At 52.8% G+C, this 27,424-nt stretch overlaps 1 protein-coding gene across 5 annotated transcripts; it reads left to right on the top strand.

Moving 5' to 3' along the window:
* The first annotated feature begins 611 nt into the window (after positions 1-611).
* On the top strand, positions 612-27,058 carry Mocs1 (molybdenum cofactor synthesis 1). 5 transcript variants are annotated; one of them, XM_013115082.3, is made up of 11 exons: positions 613-823; positions 5,354-5,480; positions 7,399-7,566; positions 15,645-15,809; positions 19,116-19,177; positions 19,464-19,575; positions 19,742-19,854; positions 20,256-20,366; positions 23,193-23,313; positions 23,806-23,853; positions 25,699-27,058. In XM_013115082.3, exons 1-11 carry the CDS (start codon positions 653-655, stop codon positions 26,457-26,459), a joined length of 1,959 nt encoding a protein of 652 aa, XP_012970536.1. In that variant the 5' UTR covers positions 613-652; the 3' UTR covers positions 26,460-27,058. The 5 variants fall into 5 exon arrangements, with proteins under 5 accessions (XP_012970539.1, XP_040585537.1, XP_012970536.1 ...); XM_013115086.3 differs by having other exon boundaries at positions 614-823; positions 23,806-23,868; positions 25,699-25,840; XM_013115085.3 differs by lacking the exon at positions 15,645-15,809 and having other exon boundaries at positions 612-823.
* The last annotated feature ends 366 nt before the right edge of the window (positions 27,059-27,424 follow it).

Genomic DNA, 27,424 nt, shown 5'->3' with positions numbered 1-27,424 from the left:
AAGATGGTTAGGTGGTTAAGAGGCCTGGCTGCTCTTCCAGAGGACTAACACCCAGAACCACCTGTAACTCCAGTTCCAGGGCATCCGACATGTTCTAATGCCAAGTGCTCGGTGATGCAATTACGGATGTGCGGGCAAACTCTCATGCACACAACACTTAAAAAGCATTTTAAAAAGCAACATAATCTTTTTCTAGGCCCAGTGGTGAACACCTGTAATCTCAGCACTGGGGAAGCAGCCGCAGGAGGATATCTGCGAATCTGAGGCTGTCCTGGTCTACAGAGTGATTTCTAGGCCAGCCAGGGCTTCAGAGATCCTGTGTAGGGTCTCAACACCCCTCCACAAGAACAAAAACTCTTTTAAAATTGTTAAGAATGTTTAAAAAATAAGTATAACTTTCCTAAAAAGTTTTTGTGCCACCCCATTACATTCTGCATCTAAAGACTGCTTAAGTCCAAGACCAGGCAAAGGCAAAGTCCCAGGCTTGACATTTCTGCATAAGCTATGCTTCCGGCCTGGGAGGGGGAGGAGCTAGTGGACTACAACTTCCAGAGGGCCACGCGGAGCGGTGCTCTCCCTGATTGGCTGCTTGAGCACCGCCCTCCGCTCCTCCCTCCGAAGTGACCCCGAGCGGGGTGCTGGAGTACAGTGCATGGGAGGCCCACTCGAGACCGGCTGCTTCCTTCCCTTTGCTGGCTTCATGGCGGCGCCGTCTGCCTTCCGGATGCTGCGGAGGTTCCTGAAGTCTAGCGCCCGGGGCTGCAGTTCGGGGGCTCCGGTGACGCAGCCCCGCCCCGCGGAGCCCTCGAGACCCTCCGGGGAGGTGAGCCCACCCTGCCCGCCTGCACTCACCTCTCTGGAAGGCGATCCAAGCCTGGACGTGGAGAAAGCACCCTGGCCTGGCCTCTTCTGGGGACGACCCTGGGCACTCACTGAGGGTGGCTTGAGTTCACTCCTACCCAGCGGGAGGACTCTTGAAGAGTTTCCCTTGGACTCCCCTACCCTGGCCGTGCCACCTTCTAACAGGTCTCTGTACTGCAGGAAATAGGGGCCACGGGGGAGTCAGGCGTAGGTGCCTATGTGTTTAGCCTTCCATGGGACCCAGCCTTTTAACGTTTCTCCTCACCTCCCGAGTGGGGGGGGGTGCCAGTTGAGTCAAGTGTCTCCAGGGCACCTGCTTCTTAGTGTGACACGATCTAGGGTGCCACCACAGTCGGTTGTCACTTTGTAGTGGCAGGGCTCCGCGATCTATGCGATCTATCTTGTTTCTCTTGGAGACAGGGCTCCAGGTTAGTGTCTTCCTAGAGTGCAGCAGGTCTGTCCGTCCGTCCGTCCGTCCTCTGTCGCACCACCCTGTTTCCAGGTGTAGTTTGTAGTTGGCCTGCGTGGTCAGGGAAACATTTTAGAGGGGGACTGTTCCTAACCCCATGGATCCATCTGCTCCTCTTCTGTCTTCCAGGACTGGGCTTGGAGTCCTGGGACTCTGGAGTTTCACAATGTTTGACTCTTCCGTCTTGCGTCTTGCTCAAGACCCAGGCAGACTCGTGCCAGGGTGCCCGCTTCCTCAGACCTGCCTCTCCGGGATCCTCAGATAAAGCAGGCTCACTGTTACAGGGATTTTCAAACCCTTGAACTTTGTACTTGCCTGAGTGAAGAGCTAGGAGAGCCAGGGCCACTGTGAGAGCTTTGAAAATGATACTAGCAAAAAGAACTTTCTTTTTCCCGTAATTCAGTTTTTACTGTTTGTGAGACGGGCTGCTCAATGTGACTAACTGGTGGCCTTTCATCCTCACGTGATGCAGGTCACTGTAAGTCAGGGGAGCGGGGATTAAAACCCCAGCCCCTGTGCCAGCCCCTTCCCTCGGATCTGCGCCAGGTCCTTTATCTGGTGAGGACATGAGTGATATAGCAGAAAGGGCACCCGCTCCAGAGCAGAGTCCTGGGATTTAAGTGAGCCCCACACCTTATGAGCCATGTGATTCTTCTCTCAGAGAACCGGGCTTGGGGAATGTTAATCTCTTCATCATACGGTGTCATTTCCTATGTGTTAATGTCTACACCCAGAGCCTGGTGAATGCAGGCGGATGTGTGTAGTGATTATTGATCCTGTCAGCCCGTGGCACGTGTTGTGGGAGCTCCTGTTAGGCCCCTCCCACCTGGACAAGCAACCCTTCTGTCAACTGCCCTTCAGACATGCACTCTGAGTACCTCAGTTTGGGCTGTGCCCCACCTGTTGAAAGTCCCTGGATGCCGGGGCTCCCTCAGCCTTTCTAGGTATTTCCACAGAGGGCCCCATAATGCACGCAGCCAGCCAAGTCAGCAAATGTTTTTGGCTGCTCGAAGCTCATTTAATGAGTCAGGTGGAACGGTGAGGCGTAAGGGCTGTCTCACTTTCCCTTGCTTTCTTCCTGTGAATCCAGAGGCTTGGACCAGCTCACCTTGTCCAGGAGCACAGGGCATGGGACTCTGTGAGAGAATCTTAGAGGCAAGATGAAATTATGTATTCAGTTCCACCACCAGTGGGCGGGAGCAGAGGTGTAAACATCCAGGACCCCCATCCTGCCTTCCATTCTGCAGGGACCTTCTGGTGGTCTGAGGTAGGGAGCCATGGCGGATGCTCACTGGGCATCCCGAGTATCATGGAGTGGGTTGAAAGAGGAGTGAGTCTCAGTGGGAGCTGGCCTGGGGAGAGTGGAAAGCGGGCCTTGGGGTCAGCTGGACAGCTTTCACAGATTCCCACGGAAACTGATGACTGAGGCGGGCCAAACATCTTCCCTAGTGGAGTTAGCCCAATTCAGGTATACCCTGGAACGCTATTCGGACTTCCTGGAGGCAGAAAGGAGTTTGGGCTGAAGCCTGAGCCTGCTGTCTCGTTGGGGTTAGAGATGGGGTGACAGACTCTGGGGAAGGCAAAGTCACCCAGATGTTCAGAGTCCTAGAGAAGACCAGAAACTGGCAAGTAGATATTGAAGACAGGAAGTGGATATAGGAGACAGCCGGGGGGGGGAGGGCGGGAGGGAGGCGGTGCTGGGAGGGACTCTCCTCTTCACTTCCTACCTGCCCAGATCCTTGAAATCCATGTCTTAGGGGAGTGGACTATGCTGGTCAGGAGCCAGAGATGCAGAGAACACCACTCTTAGGGCATGAGGGAGAAGGCCAGACAGTCAAGCTTGGGGCAGCTCTTACTTAATAGTTTGAGATTGTGTGTGTGTGTGTATGTGTGTCTGTGTCTGTGTCTGTGTCTGTGGGGAGGTATGTTCTTGTGCATGTGCCCACGTGTTTGGAAGCCAGAAGGCAATCTCAAATGTCATTCCTCAGGTGCGGTCCACATTGCTTTTGAGACAAGGTCTTTTCCTGGGAACCAGGGCTTGCCGATTTGGCTAGGCTGGCTAGCCAGTGAGCACCAGGAATCTCTCCCTAGCTTTTAAAACATGGCTTCTGGAGATTGAATTCAGGTGTCATGCTTGTGGAGCAGGCACTTCCCAGCATAATCTCCACATGCCTAGAGGGGCTTGTCTCCTGGGCAGTTCTAGATCCTGTCAGCCATCACAGATGGCGATAGCCTAGTGACAGTGCTTGTAAGGGACCCTCGAGTTGAGTTAAATGAGATTGTCTTCTCTTTACAGAAGAGGAGGCCAAGCAGGCATGTTACTGCAGTCATGGCAGAGCTCCTGCCCAGCTGGAGCAAACCAGGCTTAGCCACCATCCTCAAGGCACTAAATGAGTCAAATTAGCAGTGAAGAGCAGAAACGCGATAGTTTTATTCAATGTGGTCATGTTGGGAAGAGGGATAAAGAGATTCAGTGGACACCTCTCCCCACAAGTCCATCTGCGGGGTCCTGACATGAGATTTAGATTAAATAGAAGCAAGAGGTGTGCATCCTGTCCATCCCTGACTCGTCATTGTCTCTACCCCAGTCCTTCCTGAGAGAGGTCTGGCAGGGTATTACCACCATGTGAAATCTCTGCAGGAAGTCATGGTCCCCCTCTGGCTGACATCTTTTCTTTCTCCCAGCACGAGGCTCATGGGGGAAATTCCATTTCCCTGGGGTATCTCGTTTCAACAATCCAGATAGATAGTGAGGGACATAGTGCCTCTCTAGAATGTTCTCAGTTCTTTGGACATTCCCACTACACAACCTGCAAGCCACCTGTGCCCCAAGAGAGCTTGGAGTGTGGCCCAACACAAAGCCATAACTTAAAACATTATCTTTGGGTTTTGTTTTTCTGTTTCTTTGTTTTAATATAGTTGCGTGGTTCTTCATCTCTGACAGCATTGTGTCGCAACATCTAAAGGCATACAAACTTTATAGCTGACAGCATCGTGCTGTAACATCCAAAGGCAGGAGCATGCCTGGAACTCAAAGGGGTCCCTGTGCCTGGACCATATCCGAGTACCTGGTCCATAGCTAGAACCAGGTTGTGATTCAGGTTTACCTGCTCCAGAGTCTGCTCAGACCCAGGATTGCTGCTCCTAGATTAAAAGCTTCCTCAGCTCTGGCTGCGTAGTGCAGAGTTCAGACACCACAGGAAGTCACTGTTGGGGACAGGATTCCCCAGCTGTCCTGGAAGTTCTGTGGTGAATGTCATGGACTGCCTGACTTGACAGCTTTGTACAGGGCTCTCTGTAGTGATTCTCTGTAGCTGGGTTTGCATCTACCATTTTCCTCATAAGGTTAGAGGCAGGCCTATATATGTTACACAGTAGTTTGACATACCGTGATCAGCATTGAACCCCTTGGATGGGAGAGGGTCATGCCCCCGCCCCCCAGGAGTCTGGGGTAAGTGGGGTGGCATCATGAGGTGTGGGAGGAGAAGAGTCCTGGGATGGGGCTTGCTGTATCCAAGTGATAGATTTGCTTGGCCCGCTGGGAGGGAAGGGTGTGTGTTGGCAGGTTGGGCTAATGGCCAGCCCCTTAATCAGCCTTGGCCAGGCTTGCTCTCCAGTTTCTGCTGAGTCATGTTCCTTGGTCCGCTCACTCCTGGTTCCTGGATTTTTTTGGCTTCTCCCTGGCCTTTGCACAGCCATGTGTTAAGCTGAATGGAGGAACATCTAAACCACAGAGAAATGGAACCTGGAGTCATTTGCTGATGACTCCATTCCCTATAGCTGTTGATGAACAGGATAGGGCCATCCTGCCCCAAACCTGTCTCCCAAGTATCTCATCACCAGGAGCTTACTGCAGTCCCCTCTCCTAGGCCTCACACAATGACTGACTAATCCTTCCCTTTGGCACTGGGTAAGGAATGTAAAGTGTAGGAGCTTCCCAGCCCCTCAGCCTCCAGCTTGTGGCACAGAGCCACAGAGCCGATAGCAAGGGCTCATAGCTTCACCGTGTCCCTGTCCTTGCAGGGGCTGTCCACGAGGCTCCAGTTCCTCCAGGCGCATGCGGCCCCCTTCTCTGCCTTCCTCACGGACAGCTTTGGCCGGCAGCACAGTTACCTGCGGATCTCTCTCACAGAGAAGTGCAACCTCCGATGTGAGTCACCTCCTGGGCCAGCTGTGGGACACTGCCCCTCTGCCAAAGTGACATCTGCTATCTCTTCATACCTGAAAATCTTCCTCAGCCCTTCCCTTCCCCTCCCCTTCACTCACCTCACCTCATCGGCAGCTGGTCAGCCTGTTAGCGGCTACACAAGGTTGACGTTTGCTTTGGGATTCCAGAAGCTAGGTTCTCTTCAACATTAGATCCGGAAACAGTTGTGGTCAGTTTTAGGGGTAAGAGTAGGGCTGAGGCTCTTCTCCCTCTTTGGAGCACTTTCCTCCTGTTTCTCTTCAGTACCCAAAGTCCAGGACATGGCCTAGGGTATGTGTGTGAGTGTGTGTGAGTGTGTGGGGTGTGTGAGAGAGAGTATGAGTGAGTGTGTGTGAGTGAGTGTGTGTGTGTGGTGAGGGTTGTGCGCATTTCAGATGAATGATGCGATGGCCGTGGCCGTGAGATGCCCCAGTCCTGTGCTGGACCAGCTGCAGCCCCAGCAACACACAGAACCCACTGTGCGGTCCCGGGCTGCTCTTGGGGTTATGTGCACTGCTGGAGATTCCAGGTGTGTCTTCCTCCTTCTTCCCTTTCACCCCTCCCCCTTCTCCCTCCTAGCCCCACCTACCTGTTCCCTCCTTTTTCTCCTGACACTCCTCCTTTCCCCCTATACTTCTCAATATGAAATGCATATGTGTTTGGTAAATGTTTAACCAAACAAAAGATTCTACACGTGAGCTATTCTGTTCTCACTGTCTGTTGTCTTCAGAGTCCAGATGTGCATTCAGTGCGCATGTTTGATGTTGTGACTCCAATAGGCATTTCCAACCCTCTGGTATTGTTAGATGTTGATGTCTACAAAGATCACACTGAGAACCTGGCAGCTGGGTTTCAAAGAAACACACATGCACACACACACTGCGGGTGTACACACACACACACATAATTGTAGGAGGGCAGGAGGTGGCTCAGTCAGGAAGTGCTTGCCATGCAAGTATGAGACCCTGAGTTCAATTTTCAGAATCCATCTTTTAAAAAAAAGGTAGGGCGTGGAAGGCAGGGCATGGAGGTGCTCTCATAACCCCAGCCTAGCTCAGTCAGCAACCTGCTGATAAAAGTGAGACTCTAGGTCAAAAACTAAGATGGAGAGTGAGTAAGGACACTCCACGTTGACCTCTTGCACATACACGTGCGCGCATACACAATTGCACACATAAAGTCTCAATGATTTCAGTTTGTGATTTTGTGTTGAGCACGCCGATGCCTGTCTGGTGCTACGCGGCTCATCGACAGGGATGGACATACTGTGAGTCTAGCAGATCTGGCCTGGCCTGGCAGCCTGCAGAAAGTCATGGTGGGAAATGGTGCCCCTACCCCCACAGCTCACCGTTTACCCCATTCCGCCCCTTCATCTCCACAAAGAGCCCCTGGTTTTCCAGCCTGATGCAGATCTGCACAAAGGTGGATCTGGGCACATGGTAGTAACGGAGAGCAGTGGCTTTCACCAAGCCAGAACATTTTCTTCATCCCATGGTATGCACCGAAGAGGGGGCTTTTTCACAGCTAGTCAGAATGAGAATGCACTACGCCAACAGACACAGCCTCACGGACTGGCCTTGTAGGCCTTTCTGGGCTAGTCTGCCCAGCTGCCTTCAGATCGAAGGAGCCAGCATCTCATGCATTCCCCTAATGTGAGCAGGCCAGCATCTCAGGCATTCCCCTGATGTGAGCAGGCCCTGCCTTTGGCCTATTTTATCCTCTTTCACCCAGACTCGGCTCCCTGCTGGAGGCCAGATTACAGGGAGATGGGAAATGCCAAGGGAGTTTGTAGCATTCTGACAGGGCCTGGGACTGCAGTTGGCCCGTTGACACCTGCCTGCCACACCTGTCCCCTACCTCTTCATCCCTTTCCTTTCCTCAGGCCGGTATTGCATGCCTGAGGAGGGTGTGTCCCTGACCCCCAAGGCTGACCTGCTGACCGCAGAGGAGATCCTGACCCTTGCTCGGCTCTTTGTGAAGGAAGGTGTGGATAAGATCCGACTCACGGGCGGAGAGCCACTCATCCGGCCGGATGTGGTGGACATCGTAGGTGAGTTGGCTAAATGCCGTTTGCTGCCCTCTTGTCTCATTCAGCTGGGCTCCAGTGCTGACTGATGCTTATTCGACAGCTGTCACTCCTGTAGACATCCAGTCCCGCAGCTAAGAGAGCTGCTGTTTATTCTCTGGGATGAGGAATGCTGGCTATGAGAGGCTCATCTTGCTCAAGGTCTCAGCTACTAGATGCTGAACCACAGTGTGTGGCTATGACATTGAGTTCAGAGTCCCTAGCAGCTACTAGATGCTGAACCACAGTGTGTGGCTATGACATTGAGTTCAGAGTCCCCAGCAGGAGGCCCCTGCGACCGGCTCCTGCTGGCCACCACTCTGCCCCTTCCCTCCTCCGGCCACACAGTGGCTTCTTAGCGTTTCTCTATCCTTTGCCAGGAGCTTGTAATTTGCCCTCTGTCGGGTGCTCAGATTTGCTCAGTTCAGCAGGACCTTGACCTGCTCTGCCTCCAGCGCAACCCTGTGTCCTTCCAGCCATTTTCTCTGAGACCCTGGCACACTGCAGTCTGTCAAATAATTGATGCACAAGGGTGCAGAGCCCAGAAGCCAGGCCTCAGGTCCCCGGGAGCTGGAGTTACAGCAGTGTGAACCACCTGACAATGAGTGCCGGGAACTGAACTCTTGTCCTCTGGAAGGGCAGTGTGTGCTCTAAGCCACCTCGCTGTCCTCCAGAGTCTGACAGGGAGCATTTGGTACTGAGGGTCTTTCCTGCAGTACGTTAAGTCACACAGCTGTCTCTACGGTTTCCTTGTCAGCACTGACATTGAGGAGTCTGGCCTCACTTCACTTGGTTCTTGCTTCTTTAAGGTAACTGATCTTTTTCTCTGAAAGCTTTCAATGCTGTCTTTATCTGGTTTCCTTGAATTTGTAGTATATATACCTCGAGTCTGGCCTCACTTTACTTGGTTCTTGCTTCTTTTTCTCTGAAAGCTTTCAGTGCTGTCTTTATCTGGTTTCATTGAATCTGTAGTATATACGCCTTGAACAGGCTCTTCCTGTATGTCGTGCTGGCATTCGGTGTAGTTTCCCTTGTGTAGTAAAACCTTTCTCAGACGCTTGGGCAGTCTTTTGCCCATGATTCGTTGACCACTTTGTTCTTCCCATCATCCTTTTTTCCTCTTAACCATGTGTGCTATCTGGGTGTTACCATGTCTCTTCACTTCCACGTTTTCCGATTTAATAGATACATACATGTTAAGAATGTCATACAGTTGCCTCTTTATGGCAAGCATTGCTTTTGAGAAGTCTAATGTCACCTTAAGATACATACATACACACACATACATATAGATATGTGTATTATATATGCATGTGTGTGCATACATATGTTTATGTAATTGTACGTGTGACAAGGTCTCATTAACCCAGACTGGCCTCAAACTCCCTGTGTAACCACCGATGACCTTGAACTTCTGACCCTTCTGCCTCACCTCTCAGGTAAAAGCGAGTGACCCCACTTAAAGGTCATTTGATTTCAGATTTTCTTACTCTTTTTCCCTTGGGAGAGCAGCCTGATTTTCTCCTGGCTCACTGGTGTCTCCTGTTTCCACGCATGTCACTTGTTGTCTGCTGTTCCTTTGTGTCAAGATTGCCGTTACCCTTAACCATTTCCAGAATTTCTGAAAGATTAAAGAGGCAGCCTTTGTAATGCAGCTCAGCCAGCTTACCTTAGAGTGTGCAAAAGCCCGGGTTAGTTCATGGCTGTGGGATGCTATATAAAGAATAAGTAAGTTTCGGTTCGAAAGGAAATGTGCCGTGCTCTGAGAGTGACTTCCTTGTTTTCCCTGACTTTGGAACTTGTGCGTTTCTGCCCTTTAATGTCACTTTCGGGGTCATAAGAAGGCTTGAGAAATGAAGCTCCTTTATCTCTTCAGAATTTTATTGCAGAATGGTAATGTTTTTATCATTTGTATCTATTATGTTTATCATTGCCCTGATTAGGTGTTTTGTCACCTTGAAACAAGCCAGGGTCATCTGGGAGGAACTGCCTCTATCAGATTTGGCCTATAGACTAGTCTCTAGGGTAGTTTTTGATTAGTGATTGATGGTGGAGAGCCCATCCCATTCTAGGCGGGCCACCTGGGCTGGTGGTCCTGGGTTCTATCAGAAAGCAGGTGGAGTGTTCCCTGGGCAGCAAGCCAGTAAGCAGCACCCTCCATGGCCTCTGCATCAGCCCCTGCCTCCAGGATGCTGCCCTGCTTGAGTCCCTGCCTTGGCTTCCCTCAGTGATGGACTACAATCAGAAAGCATAAGCCAAGTAAACCCTCTCCTCCTCAAGTTGCTTTTGGAGAAGGTCTTTATCCCAGCAATAGGAAGTCTGCTTGGACAGCAGTCATACTTGTCTCGTGTTTGCTGATTTTGAAAGGTCTTTGGCTTTGTTTTTATTAGGACTTTAGGTTTGTGTGTATGGGTGGTAGTGTGTATCTGCATGGTATATACCCATGTGGGTGGAGGCCAGAGGAGGACATCTCTGTCCTGCTGTATTACCCTCCACCTTACTCCCTTGAGACAGTCTCTAGCTGAGCCTGGAGCTAGGCTGGCAGCCAACAAGCCACCATCCTGTTTCTGTCCCCTGTGGTGCTGGGTTTGCACTCATTGGGGTCACAGGCATGGCCACATGTGGCTTGTTTTCAACTCAACTTCTTTCTTTTTTATTTTTAATCTTTTTGTTTGAATGGGAAGGGAGGACAGAGGAGGGATGTTGAGGGAGGGAGGGAAATAGAAAGGTCCCTTCATTTAGCCTCAGGTGAGGGTCCCCGAGGTCCATGTTCTGTCTGGTGTGGCTTTGTAGAGGTTTCCTGCAGTCCACCTGCCTGTGAACCCTCAAGCAAAGCAGAGCGGCAGGTCCTCTCAGAACATGACAAGTCACTCAGTCATGTCTGTTACTGGCCTGCCTTCAGGTCTCTGCCTTGACTCCCTCAGGGAGAAGCAGGGTTGGAAGGAGGACTTGGCGTCAGTCCACCAGGCCTGGGGCTCTGGAGGAGAGGTTGGAGGAGTGGACACCTGAGGTTGCTCAGCGCCACCTGTGATCCTCATCTGTCCCCAGACCTCTCCAGTGGGCTCCCAAGTGAGCTCACCAAGTCCTTCAGAAAGGGACAAGTGACCACGCCAGGGAGTGGCCGAGGGCCAGACAGAGCGCCTCACCTGCCTTGCTGTCCCTTAGCTCTGCCAGTCACCTTCATCCAGGCCAGGCGATGTTCTCAACTGCTGCCCACCTTCCTACATGTTTCTCGACTGGTTTGTTTTTTGTTTTGCTTGTTGTTGATTTGGCAGAGGGAGCCCATAACCGCTCTCTCTCTTTTCCTTTAGTGAAAGGAACATGTGCACACTTCAGAGTGGCAAGGCTGTTGGCCTCTGTGTGGGCTGTCTCCACTACGCGTGGGTGTGTGTCCTCTCTCCTGTGCCTTGTGTAGGGCGGCAGTTACTTTTCCGTGCCTGTCTCCAGTACCTGACAAGAAGAAACTTCAGGGAAGAGTGGTTTGTTTTAGTGAACAGGTTGATATCAGAGAAGGACGGCAGCTGGGTCCCTGGTGGCAGAACTTGCTGTATGGCCTAAGGGTCCGGGAAGCTGAGACTGGACAAACTAAGTCCAGCTCTACAACCCCACCTCTACAAACTTGTAGGTCCCAGAGTCCCAAAGGTCCCACAACTTGGCTAAACAGTACCCCCAGCTGGAGACCAAGCGCTGAAACAAATGCCCATGGGGGCAGTTCACATTCATTTAAAGTACAACATGTCTTTCCTTACACCCAGAGAGTTAGTGCACAGTGATGTTTGGGGTTATGTAACACGCCCTTCTGGAGAAACGTGGTTCAACCAGCTCTGGACTGTTGACTAACTGAGTTGTTTCCAGGTCCCTTACAATTGTGTGGCTCCAGTGAACCTTAGGTTAAATTCTGACAAGTGGCATTTCAGGTCAAGGATGTTGTAAAGCCCCAAACATGACTTCTCTTCAGAAAGGCTGTGGAATTTCATTCTCACACCTGAGCATGCTGTTGTGTGACTGATAGGCTTTCCTTGGGGAGTCACAACAGATACATACACACACACACACACACACACACACACACACACACACACACACACACTAACCCCCCCAAAATGGGATCCCACAAGGGACCAAAGTAGCAGTATCTGTCTTGTTAAACCAGCGAGATTTTGTGGGGTTACTAACAGGAGTAGAAATGGGGGGTTACTTCCAGGAGCAAGAGTGATTGACACAAGGCAGCTGTGTCATCAAAAGCCCACCCCAACACCAGTGACAGGTCAGGAAAGCTGTGACCCTGGAGCTCTCCGCACAGCCTGCAGGCAGCTCACCAGATCTCTTGATGCAGTTGGGATGTGCAGTCTCCTTCCCCCAGAAACACACCCCTCTTTGCACTCTGAGGAGGGGCCCTCAGGGACTGCCCACGTTTGTCTCCCAGACTTGTGACCTTTGTTTGCCTCCTGAGGCTCATGAGACCCTCTCCCTCCTGCAGGAAATGTTCCAATTTGGAGCCAACTACCTGCAGCTCACTGGTTTTCATAACCAGCTGGTTGATTTGGTAATCTGTCGTTTCTTCAGTTCAGCTAGAGTCTGGCCCTTGACTCTTATTCTCTGAAGCTGACAGAAGGACCTGCTACAAGGGCCAGGAGGACCCTGTCCCAGCCAGGGTTAGTAGAGAACTAAATCAAGTGAAGGCCAAGCGTGGGCACTGTCTGCTTGCTGTCTATGCCAGACAGTTTTGTGTCAACTTGGCACAAGCCGAAGTCATCCGAGAGGAGGGAACCTCAGTTAGCCTACCTAAGTCTGGGCTAGAGGCAAGCTTGCGAGGCATTTTCTTAGTTAGGGATTCGTGCAGGAGGGCCCAGCCCATTGTGTATGGTGCTGTCCTTGGGCTGGTGGTCCTGGGTTCTGTAAGAAAGCAGGCTGAGCAAGCCATGAGGAGCAAACCAGTAAGCAGCACCCTCCATGGCCTCTCCCTCCATGGCCTCTGCATCAGCGCCTGCCTCCAGGTTGCTATCCTGTGGGTTTCTGCCCTCCTTGTTTGGTGAGGAACTGTTATATGGAACTGTGAGTGAATAAACCATTTCTTCAACTTGCATTTGGTCATGGTGTTCATCAGACCAGTAACCCTGACTAAGACCCCTCCGTTGTCAAGGAAAACTTCTTCATTATAGAAAAAGAATAGTTACAGTTATTTAAAAAAATTGTAATCTAGGCTGGAGGTTGGTGGTGTACAACTTCAATCCCAGCACTTGGGAGGCAGAGGCAGGAAGATCTCTGTGAGGTCGAGGCCAACCTGGCCTACAGGGCGAGTTCCAGGACAGCCTCCAAAGCTACACAGAGAAACCCTGCCTCGATAAACCAAAAACAAACAAACAAACAAAAGTAATCTAGTCTTCGATGAAAAGTAACTACCATGAACATTCTGACACTGTATTACTAACTTTGTGTTACTTCAGTGAAACCCCCTGGGCAACTCATTTTATAGGAGAAAGGTCTCTTTGAATGGCAGTTTTGGAGATTTGAACACTGGTCAGGTGGGCATCATGGATGCTGACCTGGAGAAGGCTAGAATGTGTATCACAGTCATGAGCCAGGAACAGAGAGGATGCTCAGAGCCTCAAGTCCTCCCGTAACCACTCCGCCCCTGCACAGGCTCCATTACCTCCCAAGAGCACCACTGTAGGGACCAGTGCTTTCCCACACAGGACTTCAGGAGCGCTGGACATGCAGACTGTAGCTCACAGGGCGTCCTCTTCCAGACGGATCTGAATGACCAGGTGATGTGTGTCAGCCCCACTGTTCTTTCGTGTGGAGTCCCTTAAAATTCCTTTTGTTCTGGAGGCTTGGGAGATGGCTTAGTCAGTAAAGTGCCTACTGTGCAGGTGTGAGGACATATGTAAAGTGCCTACTGTGCAGGCATGAGGACCCATGTAAAGTGCCTACTGTGCAGGTGTGAGGACCCATGTAAAGTGCCTACTGTGCAGGCTTGAGGACCCATGTAAAGTGCCTACTGTGCAGGCTTGAGGACCCATGTAAAGTGCCTACTGTGCAGGCTTGAGGACCCATGTAAAGTGCCTACTGTGCAGGTGTGAGGACCATGTAAAGTGCCTACTGTGCAGCTGTGAGGACACATGTAAAGTACCTACTGTGCAGGCATGAGGACCCATGTAAAGTGCCTACTGTGCAGGTGTGAGGACACATGTAAAGTGCCTACTGTGCAGCTGTGAGGACACATGTAAAGTGCCTACTGTGCAGCTGTGAGGACACATGTAAAGTACCTACTGTTCAGGGTGAGGACCCATGTAAAGTGCCTACTGTGCAGGCATGAAACCCATGTAAAGTACCTACTGTGCAGGCATGAGGCCCATGTAAAGTGCCTACCGTGCAGCTGTGAGGACCCATGTAAAGTACCTACTGTGCAGGTGTGAGAACCCATGTAAATTGTCTACTATGCAGGGTGAGGACCCATGTAAAAGCCAGGTATGGTGGTGTGCTCTGCAATGTCACTTCAGGGTGGGTACGGGGACAGGAGGTTCTGTGAGGATGCTGGCCGGTTAGTTCAGCCAAGCCCTTGAGCTGCAGGTTCAGTGGGAGACCCTGTTTCAAAGACCCACATGGAGAGCGATTGAGGACAACACCTGTCATTGACTTGTGGCCTTCACATGTCTTACGGCCTCAGCCGTACTACTAACTTGGTGAATTTAAGCAATTTCCTTAATTTCTTGAAGCCTCTTTCCTTGTCTACTAAATGAGGAACGATCCCTGTTCTGCAGCTTCAGTGAGCTAATCTGTCTGATGCTTTTAGTAGAGCACCCAGCCCAGGGTGAGCACTCAGAGCACCCAGCCCAGGGTGAGCACTCAGAGCACCCAGCCCAGGGGGAGCACTCAGAGCACCCAGCCCAGGGGGAGCACTCAGAGCACCCAGCCCAGGGGGAGCACCCAGCCCAGGGTGAGCACTCAGAGCACCCAGCCCAGGGGGAGCACCCAGCCCAGGGTGAGCACTCAGAGCACCCAGCCCAGGGGGAGCACCCAGCCCAGGGGGAGCACTCAGAGCACCCAGCCCAGGGGGAGCACCCAGCCCAGGGGGAGCACTCAGAGCACCCAGCCCAGGGGGAGCACCCAGCCCGGGAGAACACCCAGCCCAGGGGGAGCACTCAGAGCACCCAGCCCAAGGTGAGCACCCAGCCTGGGAGAACACCCAGCTCAGGGTGAGCACTCAGAGCACCCAGCCCAGGGTGAGCACTCAGAGCACCCAGCCCAGGGTGAGCACCCAGCCCAGGGGGAGCACTCAGAGCACCCAGCCCAAGGTGAGCACCCAGCCCAGGGGGAGCACTCAGAGCACCCAGCCAAAGCTGAGGATCCAGTGTGCCTTGGTTAGGGTTCCTATGGCTGTGAAGAGACACCATGACCACAGCAGTTCTTACAAAGGAAAACATTTAACTGGGGCTGGCTCACAGTTCAGAGGCTTCCTGTTATCCTCATGGCGGGAAGCACGGCAGCGTGCAGGCAGACGTGGTGCTGGAGGAAGGGACTGAGAGTTCCACATCTTGAATCACGGGCAACAGGAAGCCGCCTGTCACACTGGGCATTATCTCAAGCATATATGAGTGCTCAAAGCCCACCTCCACAGGGACACACCCACTCCAACAAGGCCACACCCACTCCAACAAGGCCATACCTCCTTTGGGGGCCACTTCCTTTCAGACCACCACACGGTGTTTTATCTGTTGGTTATCATCCTGGTTCTCATTCGCATGAGTGTGTTTGCCTGTATCTGTGTGTGTGGTGTGTGTGTGTGTGTGTGTGTGTATGTGTGCCACCTGTGTGCCTGGTAGTGAGGGCAGAAGAAGGCTTCGGCCCCCTGGGTGCTGGAAACTGAACCTGGCTCCTCTCCCAGAGAAACAAGTGGTCGTAATAGCCAGTCCGTCTGTCCAGCCGCTCACCCTGGCCTTCATTTCCACACTTGTTATCAAGCCCAGCAGAAGCCCTTTGCACTCCATTAGAATAAGAATTGTGCCTTCCTGCCCCTTTCCCAGGGAAAACCGTCTAATACTTTCCTCCTGTCTCCCCAGCACAACTTCATCGGCTGGAAGGGCTGAGAACCATTGGTGTCACCACCAACGGCATCAACCTGGCCCGGCTCCTGCCCCAGCTCCAGCAGGCAGGGCTCAACGCTGTCAACATCAGTCTGGACACGCTGGTTCCTGCCAAGTTTGAGTTTATCGTCCGCAGAAAAGGTGTGACCACAGGCAGGCTGAAGTGTGGGTCCCCTCGGGGCTCTGCCATGCCCTGTGTGTGTGCTGGGGTGGTCACTTCCTCACAGTGTCTTGGTAAGGCCCGGTAAGGGGTTAATACCAAGGCCAGGTTGTTTGCCTGGAGACACATGGGCGAGCTGGGGCAGAAGGATCACCCCGAGTTATCAGGCCCATGACTGTAAGCCTCTTCCTCACGTCCTGCTCCAAATGTCCTCACTCACGTCTCCTTGTGGTGGCTTCTCTTGATCGTGGGCACTCTACCCTTGAGTCTGGGCTCGGGAAGGCCACAGTGGTGCTACGAAAGGCAGCCTCCGCCTCTGCTCTTGGCGCCCTGTCAAGTCCATCCATGCTGTTATCTTCCACCTTCCCTGCCAGGTGTGCAGCTTCCTGCTTGCAAAGATCTAGAAGCTCACACAGCTCTGGCTGAGGCTCCTCCCTCTGGAGAGGGCTGCATCATCCACTGTGACAAAATTTAAAGTGTAGTAATACAGTTTTTTAAAATTTTTATTTAAATTAGAAACAAGCCTGCTTCACTTGTTTGGTTAGCGTTACCCCAAGGTATTTTATGTTGTTTGTGGCTATTGTAAAGGGTGATGTTTCTCTGATTTCTTTCTCAGCCCTTTTACCATCTATATATAGTAGGGCTACTGATTTTCTTGAGTTGATCTTGTAGCCTGCCACTTTGCTGAAGGTGTTAATCAGATGTAAGAGTTCCCTGGTAGAGTTCTTTGGGTCATTGATGTAAACTATCATATCATCTGCAAATAGTGAAAGTTTGACCTCTTCCTTTCCAATTTGTATCCCCTTGATCTCCTTTTGTTCTCGTATGGCTCTGGCTAGAACTTCAAGTACAATATTGAAAGGTATGGAGAGAGTGGACAGTCTTGTCTTGTTCCTTATTTTAGTGGAATTGCGTTGAGTTTCTGTCCATTTAGTTTGATGTTGGCTGTTGGTTTGCTGTATATGGAAAACAGAACCTTCAGTCAGTGGCTGATAGAAGCAGAGGCAGACTCCCATGGCTAAGCACTGAGCTGAACTCAAGAAGTCCAGTGACAGAGAGGGAGGACTGATGACCAAAGGGGTTAAGGCTGGGCTGGTTTAACCCCAGAAATAGCTGATCTGAGAAGGGTTAGCTCTTGAATCCCAGACTGATGCCTGGGAATCCAGCATGGGACTGATCAAGACCCCCTGAATGCGGGTGTCAGTGAGGAGGCCTAGGTAATCTATTGAGCCTTGGGTAATAGATCAGTATTTATCCCGGGTATACAAATGGACTTTGGACTCCCATACCACTCTCACCCTGAACTCTTGGGGGAGGGTCTAGGCCCTGCCCTAGATGAAATGACAGACTATGGACACCCCAAGGGAGGGACTCACCCTCCCTGGGGAAATGAGGGGATATTGAGGGGGTTAGTGGGAGGGCGTGGGAGGAAGGGAGAGAAATGGAGAGGGACCTGGAATTGACATGTGAAACAACCTTGTTTCTAATTTAAATTTAAAAATAAAAATAAAATATATAAAAAGAAACAAGCCTGTTTTACATGTCAATCCCAGCTCCCTCTCCCTCCCCTGCCCCCACTAGCCCCTATCCCCCCTCTACTCCCCAAGGAGCGTGAGGCCCTCCGTGGGGGATCCCCAAAGTCTGTCATATCATCCGGGGCAGGGCTTAGGCCTTCCCCCATGTGTCCAGGTTGAGAGAGCATTAATGCGTTTTCTAATTTGTATTTTATTTCTGTGGGGGTGAGTGTATATTTATGCACTTGTGGATATGTGTGCTGGCGGAGGCGGAAGGACAGCCTCCTCTTTATCCTCCTGAGTTTTTGAGCAGCCTCTCTTGCTGGGATCTGGGATACACTAATTTAGACTGCTCGGGCTGGCCCGTGAGCCCTGGGACTTGACCTCTCTCCTCCTCCCCGGGTTGGGATTACCAGCATGCCATCGCGTCCATCTTTTTACATGTGCTGGGGATCGGACTCAGAGTCCCATGCTTGTGCATAAGACACTGTCCAGGACTTGCAGACTGCTGGAGCAAAACGTAAGAGCACATAGAACAGCCTTTGCTGGTCTCATAGTATCCACTGATGCCATGGGGAGGGGGAGACTCAGGGCAGGAGGGACCTCTGGGCTTGAGGAAGAAATGGTCCTGCTGGCCCGGGGGCACAGAGGATTGTACATAGAACAACCTTTGCTGGTCTCATAGTATCCACTGATGCCATGGGGAGGGGGAGACTCAGGGCAGGAGGGACCTCTGGGCTTGAGGAAGAGATGGTCCTGCTGGCCCGGGGGCACAGAGGATTTGGACCTAGGCTGCTTCCTCTGGGGAAGCTGGGAGGCTGGGAGACGGAAGTGGAGGGCGTTCCAAGCTGGGCCCCATCTGTGTTCTCTCCCTGCCTGGTCCTCTTCCCTCTACAGCCCCTTCCCCAGGGACGCATCTGACATTGGGTACCATTCCTCCCTGCCCCCATTATGCTCTGGAATTCCTGCCCCTGAAGGGAACGGATATTGAGAACACACCGGTGAGAGAGGGGCCTGCGTCATACAAGGTGGAGTGTGAAGACTGCAGCAGGGCCTCAGTTTCCCCATCTAGGCTGTGCAAAGGCTCAACTAGATCTTGGGTCAGCTGACTGTGGCCCACAGGCCATATCCCGCTCACAGCCTCTTTTACAGCCCCGGAGCCAGAAGTGTGTTTTACAGATAACATTTGTAATCATTAATCATTGAGAACATGACCTGTGAACCCCAATTAAACAATATTGAGTCCCGGAGTAAACAGTCACTCCTGTCCCATGAAACACCACATGGGACTGGCGAGAGAGCGAATAAAGTAGCTCTAGTTCCAAGGGACCCAGTGCTCTCTCTAACCTCTGTCGGCACCAGGGGTACAGGTGATGTACATGTGGCTAAACACTCGTGAACATAAAACTAAATAAATGAAAAGTGACAGCAGATCAGGGTAGACAGCTCTGAGGAATGACACCTCAGGGTGTTTTGGCCTCCACGTGTGCATACGCCCCCACAAGCACGTGACCATGCACGGGTACACACGTAACTGTCAAAGAGAAGTGTAGAAAAGCCATATCGCTCTACTTTGAAAGTAGTAAAAGCATGCCTTGTGTCATGTACCCACACAGAATCTGGTTTGTGTAGCCTGAAATGCTTGTGGTCTGCCTGTGAGAGAAAGCTCACTGGTCGTGGAGCCGGATGTCTCTCAGGAGCCTTTGCTCCACACGGGTCTGGTTGTTCTCTGGACAAGGGAGTCCCTGAATCCTTGCTTCTCCCTCTCCACAGGCTTCCACAAAGTCATGGAGGGAGTTCACAAAGCCATTGAGCTGGGCTACAAGCCTGTGAAGGTGAGCGTCTGTCGCCCCTGTTGACTCTGCCTCCCTTCCTGACCCTGCTGGCCCCTTGAAAGCCCCCAGCCTGGCCAGTAGACATGTACCTCCTGCTGCTTCCTGCCCCCACTCTCCTCACTCACTGGGAGTAGAGAAAAGCAGTGACCCCCCATGGAATACCCCAGCCGCGAGAGTAATGGGCGGCCATGGCACAGACTGGGTCCTATGCGGTGCCACACCCCAAAGGGCATCCTCATGAAGGCATGCTGGAGACCCCTCTCACTGTCCCGTCGTCCTTGGTCAGGTGAACTGCGTGGTGATGCGAGGCCTGAATGAAGACGAGCTTCTAGACTTTGTGGCCTTGACAGAAGCCCTTCCCCTGGATGTGCGCTTCATTGAGTACATGCCATTCGACGGTGAGTGACAAGGGCTTGCTGGAGAGGCGGGGGTGCTGGTACCTGGGGTGGAGGGAGCATGGTGTGGGGTGCTCTGGGGTCACATGTGGATGTGATCTGATCCTTGGGCAGGGTCCCCTTCATCTCTGGCTCAAAAGCTCCCCCTGCCACCCGCAACCAAATACAGGCAACAGGTGGAACTTCAGGAAGATGGTTAGCTACAAGGAGATGCTGGACACCATTCGACAGCGGTGGCCAGGGCTGGAGAAGCTGCCGGAAGAGGACTCCAGCACAGCCAAGGTAGGGGAGCAGCAGCGGGAGGGTGGTGCCTGGGATGGCCCTGCCTCCCTCCCTCAGAGCTGCTGGCTGCTGCTGTGAGCTCAGGGTGCAGCTCTGGAACAGAGTGCAGCAGGGGGTGTGGCTTAAGAAAGCAGCCTAGACTTAGAAGGGTTAAAGGAAGTGACACCAGAGGTCATGCGGGCAAATGGAGCAGCGCTGTCCCTCCCCTCCACATGTCCTGGCATCCACAGACACCTGTATCCATAGCAACTCTTCTCCAGAGCAAGCCAGGCCACGCCGGGGGGCTTAGGGGTCACCCACACGCTGTGTCAGAGCTGCAGGGTGGGGTCTTGACATCAGCAAGGGGGATCTTGGGAGCGAGGGTTGCCCACCCCGCCCCTCCCCCCACCCTGCTCCTCCAGGCCTTCAGGATCCCTGGCTTCCAGGGCCAGATCAGCTTCATCACCTCCATGTCAGAGCATTTCTGTGGGACCTGCAACCGGCTGCGCATCACAGCCGACGGGAACCTCAAGGTGAGCGTCCCGCCGCCCACCCCAGGGCCCCCTCGCTGTGCTACCCAGTTTCCTCACATCCCACCCGAGCTTCTGATTGGAGGGGAGAGCAGTGCTCCTCGGAGGGGGGGCTTGGGGGTGACCAGAGTGAACCTGGTTTCTGTGGGCAGTCACCCTTGTTTCCTCAATCCTTCATCCTTTGGGGCCTCAGCGTAGCGTCTGCTTTATCAGGGGTCCTCTCCAGCACTCGGTGCCATCAGAGGGGGTCAAAAGGGTTGTTAACCCTGGGCCATCTGGTTGGCCTTTCCCACACAGCCAGGGACTCACTGTGAAACCAGGCCATTACTCGGCCAATTGTCACTCTCTGTGTTTGAGCTTGAGGCTGTGAAAGGCCATTCCCGTAAGGCCATGGGAACTCATTGCACCTTCAAAGAGGCAGCCCTTTCCCCAGGCCTGTCTGTGCTGGTGGCGAGGATGGTGGGCTTGAGGGCCTCAGAAACCTTGAAGAATGGCTGAGCCCTGGACTCACACTGCCCGGAAGCAGATCTGGGGAGTTCACACTGTTGAGAGCTGTGATTCGGAACGTGGTCCTCTGACTGTATGGAGCTATGTGAAGTTTCTGAACAAGAGGGACACGTAATCTTCATCTTTGTCAGATCTGAACTTAAACTCATTAAGTGGATATTGAGCAATGATTAAGATATAAACTGTTGTGTGGGAGGCTAAGATATATAAATTGTTCTGTTAGGGGACAGCTCCATGAATGTGTGAGGTTGTATGGGGAGATGGTTCAGCAGAAAGGTACTTGCTATGCCATCACGGAGACCCAAGTTTGGATCTCCAGCTCCCGTGTGAAAAGCCAGGCAAGGCTGCACATTTGCAATCCCAGTTCTGGGGAGGTGGAGAGAAGAGACTCTCTGTCGCTCACTGGCCAGCTAGTCTAGCTGAGTTGCTGAAATCTAGGTCAATGAGAGACCCTGTCTCAAAAGCTACTGTGGAGGTTGGTTGAGGAAGACACCTGATATTGGCCTTTGGCTTCCATGCATGTACACTGTTGTTAATTTAAGCAAAGCAACATGAGAGAGAAAAATGCCATGCAACAGTGTTCAAGCAGAGGGTTCTTTTATTAGGGAAAGGGATCATAAAAGGGGGAGAGAAAAGGGGGAGACTGGCCTCTGGGGACAGGAACAACAGGAGAGAGGAAAGAGGGGCAAAGAGAGGAACAGATGGAAAGGAAGGAAGGAAGGAAGGAAGGAAGGAAGGAAGGAAGGAAGGAAGGAAGGAAGGAAGGAAGGAAGAAAAAGAAGGATGGGAGGTGGGCAGGGCCCTTTTAAAAGGGAACATAGTGAATGTGCACAGGTGGTGCTCTTAGTGGCTGCAGCTGAGGGCGTATCCTGTCAGAACCCCATGGACAGGCCAGTATAAATGCCTGAATGCTAACACACACACACACACACACACACACACACAAACACACGCACGCACACGCACACACACACCTATATACAGGAAACAAAGATACATATATACGCATAAGAAAAAAATGGGACAAAGGACTCAAAGAGCTTGGTGTGTGTACAGGAGGAGGAGAATGTTGGTGGCTGCTGGGCCTGGAAGTTTAGGATTGGGGTTGGAGCTGCAGGTCTGGGTCAGCCCATTTGAATATAGAAAGAAGTGTACACTGAGTTGTTGGAGACAGAGGCTTTTCCTGGAGCCAGAAATGCCTGGGACTACAGGTGGCATCTGCCATCAAGGTCCTATGGGATGTACAGAAGGTGTCTAAAGAGAATGGGACAGTTATTTAGTGGGAGATGGAGGAAGTGATGTCACTGAGGGCCAGTGAGGCTGCAGCCTTGAGGGGAAAGGGTTGGCACTTCAGCCGTGGGGGGAAGCAGGGCCTCCCCTCCCCCTCCTCTCTCCTGGTCTCCAGGCGGAAGCCAGCACGGGGAAGCCCACAGGAAGTCTGTGGAGGAGTCAAGGAGTGTCAGTGAAGGGTGGAGCAGAGCCCGGGCCCGGTGCTGTAGGGATGGGGAATGCCCAGCCTGGTGCTGAAGACGCGAGCCCTTCTGTCTTACAACCCTAACTGCTCCAGAGCTCGGCCCTCCCTGGCTTTCCAGATGTTCTTCTGTGTCTGAAGAGCACAGCTGACTCATAGGTTGTAGCGGGGTGGTGTGTTGGTTTTCTGCACCACCTTATCCATCCCCATCGTATGACCAAGCTTCTTGCAGAAGCTAGGGAACACTGACTTAAGATTGAGTGACCACAGACGTCATCTCCAGCCAGGTGTTATGCTCACACCTGTCACCCTAACGCAGTCAGATGGAGGAGACTTCCTGTCAGTTCCTAGCCGTCCTGGACAACACAGCACGGCCTGAAAAATGAGACCTTATCTCAGAAACAAAAAACTCCAAAGCTGTCCTCTCTAGCAGCACCCAGCGGTTCAGCTGCCAAGCGGGGGCCGTGGACTAAAACGGGTAGCAGGTGGTAGTGTCCACACCAGAAGGAACCAGGAAGGGATGATAGGAAACATGATGTATGTCCCACCTCCAGGGTACCCCGCTATTGATTGGGGCCCACTGTCATGGTGACAGGGGCTTCCTCACCAGAAAAGTGCTCTCTCTCACCTCTACTTAACCCTCCTGTATACTGCACACTGTGTATGCCTATGCCCCACGCAGAAATGTTGCCGGCTTGTCTAGCTTCTCTGGCCCGTCCATCCAGTCCCTTCTGTCCCCCAGGCCCTGGGTCCTGCCTCAAGTGTGAGCCTGCCATGAGGGGGGTGGCGTAAACACTGCTGCTCACCCTGGTGGGGCCGGTGGCTTAGAGTTGTTCTCTCATCCGCAACAGGTCTGCCTCTTCGGGAATGCTGAGGTGTCCCTGCGGGACCACCTGCGGGCGGGGGCCTCTGAGGAGGAGCTTCTGAGAATCATTGGGGCAGCAGTGGGTAGGAAGAAGAGGCAGCATGCAGGTAAGGGCTGGCGGGAAGACTGGGTGGCGGGAGTGGGCGGGGTCAGTGTGAGGAAAGCCTGGAGGAGAGGGTGGGGTGATAAGCAAGCCTGGGCCAAGGGTGCCCGGTCTAAGTGTCCTCTGGCCACTCCTGTTGGGACGTTAGATTTGGGGCGTGGTGGTTCTCTGAGGAAATCGACATAGCATGGGCTATACAGGGGGACCCCAAATTCTCCTGAGCTGTTCTATCTGGCTAGGAGATATCACTGCTCCCTGGATTCCCACTCGTAGTCTTTGGGGGAGAGAGAGGGGGAGTGCCAGGTCCCCGGGCGTCCCCAGACTGTTCCCTGGGCTCCACCTTGGGTGACCTTGCTGTGACATGTGAGTGAGGGATTTTGTCAGGGTGCTGTGGCTGTGCACAGCAGTTTGGAGTCACGGCATCCACAGTGTGTTTCAGTGAATGCCCCCTCTCTCCTCCCTGCTTTCCTGTCTGCCCATCCTTCCCTCATACCAGGCATGTTCAACATCGCCCAGATGAAGAACAGGCCCATGATCCTCATTGGTGGGTGACCTATCAGTACGTAACTACCCTTGTCGTTGGGGGGTCCTGTGGGGTGGTGGGGGCCCTCTCAGTGAGACAACCCCTGCTCTGCTCCGTAATAGTCTTCCTTTTTATTTTTAGATTTCTCCTTCCATCTTTTCTTAAACCTCCCATGTCTGCCATTTCTTCCCTGTCCACAGCAACCCCTCTGTCTCTAGACTTAGAGTAGTCCTTCTCCCTTTCCCGAAGTCAGGGCAGGGGCTTCTAAAGACCTGGCACTCGCTGAATTAGCTCTCCTCGGAGAGTAGGGCTTCTCCTCAGCTGTGGAATCTCCCAGCAGAACACAGATGTTCCTCCTCTGCCACATGGGGCTACTGTGCACATGTGTGACCCACCAGTTGTCTCTGCCAGGCGTAAGTCGAGGGTTTGACCTTTCCATCCCCGCACACTCCGGGGACTGTCTGTGAACAGGAGTATCTCGAGTACAGGGTGCCTCCTCGATTGAAAGCACCACTTTGTAAAGCCCAGGTAGTGTCCTGGGGAACTGGGCTGGACCTGAGGGTCTAGGAAAGTCACTGCTGTTCTTCTCAGTGCCCAGGTGGCGGCAAATGACGCCTTGACCCCCCCCCTAGGTCACACCCAGATCCAGGCCCTCCGAATTCGCACATCGGAACTGAAAAAGCACTAAGAAACCTGAAGGAAACGGTTCCTTCCCCTCCAGAGTTTGGAGCAGAGTGGCCCACAGGCCCAGAGCAGAGCAGAGGCCCTGGGCCAGAGATAGCCCAGGATACCTCAGCACACTGGCCACCCAGAGCAGGAGAGGCATTCCAGTGGGGAAGGTACCTTAGTCATCCCCCTACCCCGCATATACATCTTCACAGTAAGGATTGGGGATGCCTTGATGGCCCTCCCTCTGATTGACGAGGGTGGGCCTCAGGGTATGATGGAGAATCTCTTGACTGATGTGTGTGGAGTGTCTAACCTGGCCTGGTTTTCATAAAACAAGAGTTTTGTCAGTCAGGGCCTCTCTGACCCAGCAGCCTGTGAACCCCTGAGCTGGTAAGACCGGGGTGAAAGTGCCCACTTGTATACGAGTTCTCAGCCGCCACTGATGTCGGGGTGCCGGTGCTGGTCTTTCGTCTGTTCTTTGGGAAGCGGCAGTCTGCAGAAACCCCAAGGTTTTCTGGACATGGGAACCAATCTGTCCCTTAATGTCCTTGTAGGGACTTGGCAGTGCTTAAGTAGATGAACTATTTGCTTAGTGTCTTACCTGTCAATCAGACGACTGCTCTTCACTCTCCATTGGAAGTATCAGGGTAAAAATCCCTGTGATTGGTAATTCAGGGTGAGACCTAGCTAGTCTTAGGAAAACAAATGGACATCAAAAGGCTGTTTGTTCCAGGCATCAGTCTTCAGGCCTAAGGCAAAACTTTGGGGACCAAGTTTAGAAGCACAGGAGACAGGTAAAGTAAGTGATCTTGTACCACTACTGCCTGAGGAGCACAAACTGAAGTTAGGCACCTTCCTCTGGTTTCTTCTCTGTCTACTTGTTTTGTTTTGTTTTGTTTTGGTTTTTAAGACAAGGTTTCTCTGTATAATAGCACTGGCTGTCCTGGAACTGTCTCTGTAGCCCTGACTGTCCCGAACTCCCTCTGTCGACCAGGCTGGCCTTGAACTCATAGAGATCCACTTGCCTCTGCTGGGATTAAGGGCGTGCACCACCACGGCCAAGCCCAGCTGTCTGTCTGCTTCTGTCTTTCCTTCTCCCCAGTGTGAATGAGAACTTCTGGTAGGACAGTGAGGGGTCATGAGAAGAGACGGAGGCAGGACTCGTTTGCAGGTTCAGTCTCTCCTCTTGCCTTCCAGGGGCATTTTTGATGCTTCAGGATTCCCCACCAGCCAGTTGGAGAACTTTCCCCTGGGATCCCCTCTGTGTTCAGAACCTGAGTGCCAGGGAGAATCTCTCTGATAAGACGGCAACTTTGTGGAAGAGACTCCGCGTTCCCATGGCCCTTCCTCCATCTCAGCAGTGCCTGGGGTCTGGATCCCCTCACAGACACTACAGCTGCTACCCAGACTCTGACACTGCCCCCAAGTGCCTTAGCAAAGGCTTCCAGGATCCTGCTGTCCCCTCAGGACCTGGGCCAACCTCAACTCAGCTAACTCACGTGGATTCGGAAGGACGGGCAGCTATGGTAGATGTGGGTGGGAAGCCAGACACACAACGGGTGGCTGTCGCCTCTGCTGTGGTCCTTCTTGGACCTGTGGCCTTCAAGCTTGTCCAGCAGAACCAGCTGCAGAAGGGAGACGCCCTAGCGGTGGTCCAGCTGGCTGGGGTCCAGGCAGCCAAGCTAACCAGTCAGCTGATCCCCCTGTGCCACCACGTGGCCTTGAGCCACGTGCAGGTACAGCTGCAGCTGGACAGCACACGCCATGCCGTGCTGATCCAGGCATCGTGCCGGGCCCGGGGCCCCACGGGCGTGGAGATGGAGGCACTGACCTCAGCTGCCATGGCTGCCCTCGCCCTGTATGACATGTGCAAGGCAGTCAGTAGGGACATCGTGGTGACAGAGGTAAAGCTGATCAGCAAGACTGGGGGCCAGCGGGGGGACTTCCATCGGGCTTAGGGCGCCTCGCCCACTCACTGCAGTCATGTCTCCCAAGGGGATGCAATTTGTGCCAAGGAAAAGATGTCACATTCCTCTAAATCTAGTCGCTGTGGCCCTGTCTCGTTGCTAGTGATATTTATCATAACCTGTGAAATGTCCTCAACGTAAGACACCTCCGTCCTTGACACCTTCCAGGTCTCCAGCGATGATACCCCCACCCACCCCAGTCATGTCGTATCCAGGACGCCAGCAATGGAAGGTTTGATCCTGGATCCCTCCAGTCATGTCAGATTTCTTGAGTTGCTTCAGATGTATAGCCTTAGGTTCTCATTTAGGGTTCTCTCTTCTCTCCCCGGGGAGACAATAAGGGCTCATTAAGCAGAGGAACCCATTGGAGAATGGAAAAGCACAAGCTCCCTAAGGAAGGTATCACAGTGTCCCACTGCCTGACCTCCAGCCCTCTCCTCCGGGGAGACGCTTAAGGACCACAACCCTAAGGACTCCTGGTTCTGCCTACTGCGGTCTGCCCACACCTCTCCTCTGGCACATATCAGGGAAAGAGGAGTTGAAGGTGACCTTCAGCCTCAGCGCACAAATAAAGCCAGCTTTGGAGATGAGGACTCTTGTCTGTGAGAAGTTTTACCCCTCAGCCCCATCCCAGGATACTCTCCGAAGGGGGGGGTGGGAGGAGGGACCCAAGAAAGGCTGGGGGCATGCTCTCTAGACTCCCCCAGACGGTCGGGGTGAGAAATGCAGAATGCGGAGACAGACAGGAGTCTCAACTCAGCTGCATTGCCAGCTCTTGGGGACCGGGCTTGTGAACTAGAGGCTCCTGGTTCATGCACACCAAACAATGGCCTGGCATGCTGGGTTCTCAAAGGAGGGTGGCTTCTTGGGTCTGCCTTCAGTGGTAATCCTGACCTGGCACTTTCTCTGCTTTGTAAAGAGGTGTGATGACAAATGTTCCCAACTCAAGCCATCCA

The sequence above is a fragment of the Mesocricetus auratus genome, unplaced genomic scaffold, assembly GCF_017639785.1.
Source record: "Mesocricetus auratus isolate SY011 unplaced genomic scaffold, BCM_Maur_2.0 Super-Scaffold_100021, whole genome shotgun sequence".
Lineage (NCBI taxonomy): Eukaryota > Metazoa > Chordata > Mammalia > Rodentia > Cricetidae > Mesocricetus > Mesocricetus auratus.
Note: the sequence above shows the minus strand (reverse complement) of the source record. Positions and strands in the feature narration are given on the sequence as shown.